This window comes from Syngnathoides biaculeatus, chromosome 10 (assembly GCF_019802595.1).
Source record: "Syngnathoides biaculeatus isolate LvHL_M chromosome 10, ASM1980259v1, whole genome shotgun sequence".
NCBI classification, from domain to species: Eukaryota; Metazoa; Chordata; class Actinopteri; order Syngnathiformes; family Syngnathidae; genus Syngnathoides; species Syngnathoides biaculeatus.
The window spans coordinates 10,345,982-10,352,963 of NC_084649.1; the positions used below are offsets into that span (position 1 = coordinate 10,345,982).

Genomic DNA, 6,982 nt, shown 5'->3' on the forward strand with positions numbered 1-6,982 from the left:
CTGTGAGTGCTACTTAGGTGTGTCTCACCATGAGGAATGCATTCAAATTTGAGAGTAGGAGTGAAAAATGGAGGGCATTGTCACACCTCTGTCCTGCAACCTGTCCAGTAACACCACACACCACAAGAACCTCACCAAGTCCTTACACGAGACCAATTGTGATCAAGTTTATTTTCCTTCATTCTGATGGAATGTTTGGTAAGATAGCGTGATGCGTTAGGAGGACAACACCCTTACTGCTAGGCCAGGCATACCAGTGGTTGGGAGAATCCAAATATCTAAAATAATATATAATATAATGTTGAGACGTCACTATCAGGGTCTTCTATAGCCATATTTCACATTACCTCTGAGGGAGTAGTCACCATTTTTGGTACTCATGGTACATTACTATTGGAACTACTACTAATACGTACTGGTATTAGTAGCATTATTGCAGAGATAAGATAGCAATAAGACCTGGATATGATGACTGTCGGGGAGAAAGCAAAATAGAGATCGTAAATAGGAGGCCAGCTTGCGAGAACGTGTCTTTATGTGCATACGATCAACGTATCTGCCACACCTGAATCAATCAACGAGCTGGATGAAAGGCCGACATTTTTCTTTATTGGTCACGCCGTCGATCGCGATTGCCACATTGAGCACCGCAGGATTAGGGCATTTAGAATGTGTTTAACAACTCTAGGTCCTATAGATTTAATACAATAGTTGTGTTTTTTTTTGTACATGTAGAGTACTGCCAGTTGCAGTCACGATGGACGATGAAAAAGGACATAAGGAAAATATTTGAGCCTGTAAAATACTATCACCAAGTTGAAAGATTTTTTCATTTGTCATGCGTCATCATCGAGAACACGGCAATGGGAAGTTGGAGGTAATGTTTTTAGTATTTGGCATGAGGCTCGACAAGAGTTAGTTTAAGTCAGCCTAATTTTAATTCCATCAACAAATGCATAATACCTGCCAACACTCAGCCTCAGGGGAAGATGAAGAACCTGTCAATAACACTTGAAAAAAATAGTTCAACTCTCCTCCAAGCATGTTTACACTTGTCCCTACCTAATTATGGATTAGATGTGACTGGTGTGAGATAACTTGGGGTTTCAATCTTGCTCTGAATGTTATTATTCTGTCATCTGATGTCAAGTTAAGTCTCACTTGGGTGATTGAAAAAGCACATCATTTTGGAGAGTTGCCTTTATGAAAAATTAGTCAGCAAAGAGTGCGGGAGCTTTTCTAAAGTTTATGGAGATTGTCAGATGCGCCCCGGAGCTCAGTGGTTAGAGCAGTGGTTTGGTAAACCAGGGGTTGTGGGTTCGTATCCCACTGGGGCCTCCACTCCCTGAGAAGGGTTGCGTCAGGAAGGGCATCCGGTGTAAAAAAAAAAAAAAAAAATTGTGCCAAGCATATATGTGCGTTAATCTGAGATGACACGCTGTGGCGACCCCGAAAGGGACAAGCCGAAAGAAACTTACTTACTTACTTTATGGAGATTGTCGGATGTAGAATTTCAGCCATTGGTGTGTACCTTAAATACTGTCTTTCAGCTGTATTTTAGCTGCACTCAAAATTATTCAACACCTATTTAAAATTGAAACTTTTTTTTTTTTTAGAAAAATACAAACTTTCAGCGGATCATAAAAATAAAAATATATATAATTGGTGTTACTCATAAAACTATCATTGAACTAATAAAATACTGTTCTTGATTAAAATAAGATTTTGTATAACTGAGTGTAACTGAGAATAGAAATCTTGTGTAGATTTTGAGGAAATTAGATTTTTTTTTGCATCATTTTTGCATTTATAGTGCAATCAATTAAAAGAGAGGTTGGTAAATACTGTATGTTCAAAACTGGAAGAGGACATTCCTATTGTGGTGCAGTTTCTACCAGGCAGTGCCCTTCTTGAAAGAATTTTTTCACGCAAAAACAAGACAGACAGGAGATTGTGTACTTTAGATTTAATAGTGATGTCATTTGTTGCAGCTTTCATCAATCATGTTGGGAGGAGGGTTTTTTCAAAACTAAATCTGGTGTCAACCTAACTGAACCATCAAGGCAAGACAATCTTAAACAACAAAGGACATTATTTGACAGTGCCAAAAACAAAGATCAAGGCAATTTACTTTTTTAACAAATCTAGTATCGCAGCTATAAACGTACAATTTCTTTTTATTGCTTGTCTCCAGCTCTCTTCACTGGTGTTGGCACTCAAATCTAAAAATTGGAGACTTCTACTGAGAACTGGAGCAGCCTAAGATTCTAGAGTATCTGTTCTTCAAGTTTGTGATCTGGTAAGCCAATGTTTCCTTTGCATAGTTTCAACAGCGCATGCCTCTTTTGCATCTCTTTTCCAATCGATTTGAAGTTAGTGTAGAAAAGAGACACATTTTCCACTGCATTTAGTTTCTGAAACTCTTAAATGATGATGAATGTCGCATATGAGTTTTAAATGGACCCAGTGATTCTTGGAACACCACTGGTAGCTATTTTTGTAACTGAGATAATTTGGCAGATGGCAAATCTTTGGACTATCATGCCTGCTCCACAGTGGTACGTGCATACCACTTTGAAAGGGCATACAGATTTTGGTCAATTCAAGATTTTCAAATGGGGTAGAGGGACTGCTCTCCTTCTTAAAGTATTCTTCTGGAAGTGCTGGTTGTGGACATCGTGGACTTCGTAACGGTACCACCGAAACCACTAGAAAGCCCGCTGCCATAGCCAGCAGACATGCTGCTGCTGCTTCCACCGTAGCCAAATCCACCGGAACTGGCAGCGGAGCTGGAGTATCCTGGAAAAGAGCATGCAGGACAAAGAGTTTTGGAATTTTGTGTTGTTTGAAGAGCAGGTACAGCTAATGACTTTAGAAGATTAATAATTTACCGCCTGTGGACTGCTGCACATGGATGGTTGCGCTGGTGGGTCCAGAGAGCAGTCTAGTGGTTGCACAATTCAGATAAAGAAATGAATGCATGATTCAGACTAATGACACAGCTGTGAAGTATAATTGAATACTACTAAATGTTGACCCTACCTTGTCTCCTCTCCTTCCAGCAATTTCCTGTAGGTGGCGATTTCAATGTCCAGGCCCAGTTTAACGTTCATCAGGTCCTGGTATTCACGCACCTGGCGGGCCATGTCCTGCTTGGCTCTCTGAAGGGCTTCCTCCAGTTCCTTGATGCGGAGCTTAGCATCCTTCACTGCCAACTCACCGCGCTCCTCAGCCTCTGCAATCTGTGCCTCAAGGCTGGCCCGCTGTGGAAAGGTTATCACAAATAGTAAAAGCTCTTTTACATTGTCTTCAATAACAAGTTACCGAAAGATGTTTGGGAAATAATCACTACCTGTGCCTTGACAGCCTCAATTTCATTTTGAAGACGGGCAATCATGCGGTTCAGCTCAGCAATCTCAGCCTTGGTTGTGCGAAGGTCATCACCATACTGTCCAGCAGAGCTCTGCATCTCTTCATACTGTTGTGGAAAATGTGACATAATGTATAGTTTGTAATCAACAATGAAATAGAGCAGGAATCACTGTCAGCATTGCTTATACCTTCTGTTTGTACCAAGACTCTGCATCAGCCTTGCTACGGTTGGCAATATCCTCATACTGAGCACGCACTTCAGCCACAACAGCATCCATATCAAGGCTACGGCTGTTGTCCATCTCCACAATGACTGAGGTGTCTTTGATCTGGGACTGCAGCTCCCGAAGCTCCTGCAGAATCACAGATTTTTGCAAAATAGTCAACTCTTGGGGCAGAACAATGCTAAAAACCCATGTGGTGAGAACAGTATTGAACTATTAAGAAGTAAGTAGGCATACAGCCTCATAGATGGCTCTGAGGAAGTTGATTTCATCCTGAAGAGCATCACATTTGGCCTCCAGCTCCACCTTGTTCATGTAGGCACTATCAACATCCTGGAAAGAAATATTTTTAAAGTATTGAAATATATTCAAAGTCTTTAACAGAATCAACCCAATGTAAAAGCACATGAATCAATACAATATCAATGAATTCCTACCTTCTTCAAGACCACAAACTCATTCTCTGCAGCTGTGCGTTTGTTGATTTCATCCTCATACCTTTGGACACATGGCACAATTTAATTCAATCAGCTTCATTTGCACAATGAAATATCCACTTTAGTCTAGTCAACACGCACTTTCTCTTGAAGTCCTCCACCTGGAGCTGCATGTTCTTCAGTTCTCCCTCCAGCTTGACTTTCTCGTTGCCCAACCCATCGAGTTGCCTGCGCAGGTTGGCAATGTAAGCTTCAAACATGGCATCGATGTTAGAGCGGGTTGTGGTCTGCTCCTGGAGGAGGTTCCACTTGGTCTCCAGCATCTTGTTCTGCTGCTCCAGGAAGCGGACCTGAAATGACAGACCACAAGAGGAGGTTGTTAAAGTGTATTTTTTTAAAGCAGAGTTTCATTTACTCAGTTATGTTTCGCTACTGCTTGTGGAGTTTAATTTTTCTAACATTCTAAAATGTGAGAAGATCAGCAAAAAAGGGCGGTGCCATCCTTTACGACATGACTGTGTTCTTATCTGAACAGCCACACCCTCTTGTCCCAGCAGAAGCCCACACGAATAACTCAAATGAGCCGTACATATGATTTGACGTTTGAAATATTATATGTTGATCAATTGATCTTTGTATGTAATATCACTTGTTCATGTTTGATCCTGTTGTTTCCGCTTTGGTTAGTTGATTAAAGCTACAATCAGCTATGAAAAAAATGGGCGAGGCAGAAAAAAGTAAGGAAGACTAAGCATATGTGATATCATGGGATTAAATGTTTTAAATGTAATTATTATGTGTGATGCACATGGGTTCATCTAACTACATCATCTAACTAAGACAAGCAGAAGTTTATTCTGCCTTACATTCTTCCGACTGTAAGATATTAGAACAGTCAGGTTTTGGATACGGAGTCACCCAGGAAAGGGAGGCTCAGAGAAAATAAATAATGTTGGGATAAAGTATGACATCAAAGAAAAATCATATTAGATAATGAAGACAGATTATTTTCTAATCACTCCCATCCTACAAGATGTGACTCATTGATGGAAGCATCACAGCTCCTCTGCTTAGTCAGTGAAACACACGTCAGAATTTGGTTGAGTGTGTTTTGCAGATAGCGAGATTGCTAATACTATTTACATTTACTTGCCTGTGCAAAGTGATGCTGATGTAATCAAGTCAAAGAGAAGTCAAAGGAACCGACCTTGTCAATGAATGAAGCAAAGCGGTTGTTGAGGGTCTTGATCTGCTCCTTTTCCTGGGTGCGAACAGCCTGGATGCTGGGGTCAATATCCAGACTCATGGGGGTCAGCAGACTCTGGTTGACTGTGACTTGGGTGATTTGGCCGGGCATTATTGTTCCTCCATAACCACCAAGCATAGAGCCCGAGTTGATGGAACTGGTAAAACCTAAGCCGGAACCACTACCATAAACGCTAGCGGCACCAAAACCACCAGCACTGGAGCCGAGATTGTAGCTGCTTCTCTTGACGGTGTAGCTGCCAGATTGGGGCCCTGCGAGCGACATCCTGGGGGCTCCTCTGGAGCTTGCCATGGAGTAGGCCTTCCTTTGGACATACATGTTGGAGTTGTTGGGGTTTGTAAAGACTGGGTAGAGAACTGGAGATGTGCAGGCTTCAAAGGAGAGTCAAGTCCCTCTGAGTGTCCGATTGAAAGGTCTCCTTGCTTTTATGGCTGAGCTGAGCTGATGAGGGAGGATCCTCATCGTTACAACCTGTCCTCTCACTTTTACTGGCCAACCTCCGTCCCTCCCATCTTACATGCCTGCGGCTCTGAACAACAGGAGTGGACAATCCTGTCAAACAGGTAGGAAGGGATTGTCAGAAGATAAACTGTGGCACACCCAACCTGGGAAAGGCTGAGAGAGAAGACAGTGAGAGGTTAGCAGAGGGAAAAGGTTGTTATGTAAGGAAGCAAAGACTGACTGAGCGCATTACTTTCATGCCGATCCTTCCTCAAGTCCCACATTTAAAACTGTATAAAACTGGAATGGCGTTCAAAAGACGGCAGACCTTACGGTCAGAATTGGATCAGCGCCATATAATTTCACAAATACGCCTTAATATGCATGACTTTGTCTTCACAAGCAGTGCATTTTTCACATGGAACTAGACTAGAGAATTGTCCAAAATACACATTCAGAAACACATCTGCATAAATATTGAGTAGCTTATTACCATATAATGATTCACATATTAAACCACAATTGTCCTCCTTATCAGCCATGTTGAACCCAATCAACTGAAATATGTTGGATCAGAGATTAGGAGATCTACAAAGAAAATATGTTTTCAGAATTAATGGCAGCAGAACACTAAATCCTCTTGATGTGTTTCATATTTAGATTGTCCTAAGAATTCCAGTAAACTCATATTAACAGTTTACCAAGGCAGTGTGACGAACTCTGATTAACGCAAACATAAAATTATTATTATTAATTTAACTGTCCCTCTCATCTTCCTTTAAGCATGAATGTGTGTTATTGTGTCAAAAAGTGATGGAAAATCCTGAATTCCTACTCAGTGCTCCAGTCATAATCACACAGGAGTGCCTGATGATGATTGCACCCACCATAGTCTCCCTTTTGCCATGAAAGATGCTTTTTCTCTCCATTTTCAAGTCGATGTTACGTTAAAATAAATGTCTACTAAATTCGACACAGAGCAGGCATTTTGGCAAATATATGAAATGAGGCTTCAATACCCTGAAAAATCAACCATTCACCCCCACATTCAGACCAATGTACAGTCTTCTTTGGACCATGGGAAGAAGCTGAACAACCCAGGTAAAACAACACAACCACAAAGAGAATGCAAATCCTTGCAAAAAGGATGACAATATTTGATTAAATAAACCACACCGGTGTATTTACAGTGTTTGAATTGACGTGCATAAAGTATCCGGCTCAAAATGTCACCGTATTGC

At 41.2% G+C, this 6,982-nt stretch overlaps 1 protein-coding gene across 1 annotated transcript; it reads right to left on the reverse strand.

The window, feature by feature from the left end:
* Nucleotides 1–1,951: 1,951 nt before the first annotated feature.
* Nucleotides 1,952–5,688, reverse strand: LOC133507911 (keratin, type II cytoskeletal 8-like). The gene is made up of 9 exons (XM_061833493.1): nt 5,241–5,688; nt 4,175–4,383; nt 4,034–4,094; nt 3,834–3,929; nt 3,561–3,725; nt 3,353–3,478; nt 3,043–3,263; nt 2,892–2,944; nt 1,952–2,799 (listed from the first exon to the last, which is right to left on the reverse strand). The coding sequence occupies exons 1-9, from the start codon at nt 5,616–5,618 to the stop codon at nt 2,642–2,644; spliced, it is 1,467 nt and encodes a 488-aa protein (XP_061689477.1). The 5' UTR covers nt 5,619–5,688; the 3' UTR covers nt 1,952–2,641.
* Between the last annotated feature and the right edge of the window lie 1,294 nt (nt 5,689–6,982).

Bases quoted from the DNA above. Each gene is read 5' to 3' on its own strand.
- LOC133507911 (XM_061833493.1), bottom strand. From the start codon at position 5,618: ATGTATGTCCAAAGGAAGGCCTACTCCATGGCAAGCTCCAGAGGAGCC. The intron at 3,930-4,033 runs GTAGGAATTCAT...ATTTCTTTCCAG, and splicing joins AGTTTGTGGTCTTGAAGAAG to GATGTTGATAGTGCCTACAT. The intron at 3,264-3,352 runs GTAGTGATTATT...ACCTTTCCACAG, and splicing joins TTGAGGCTGTCAAGGCACAG to CGGGCCAGCCTTGAGGCACA.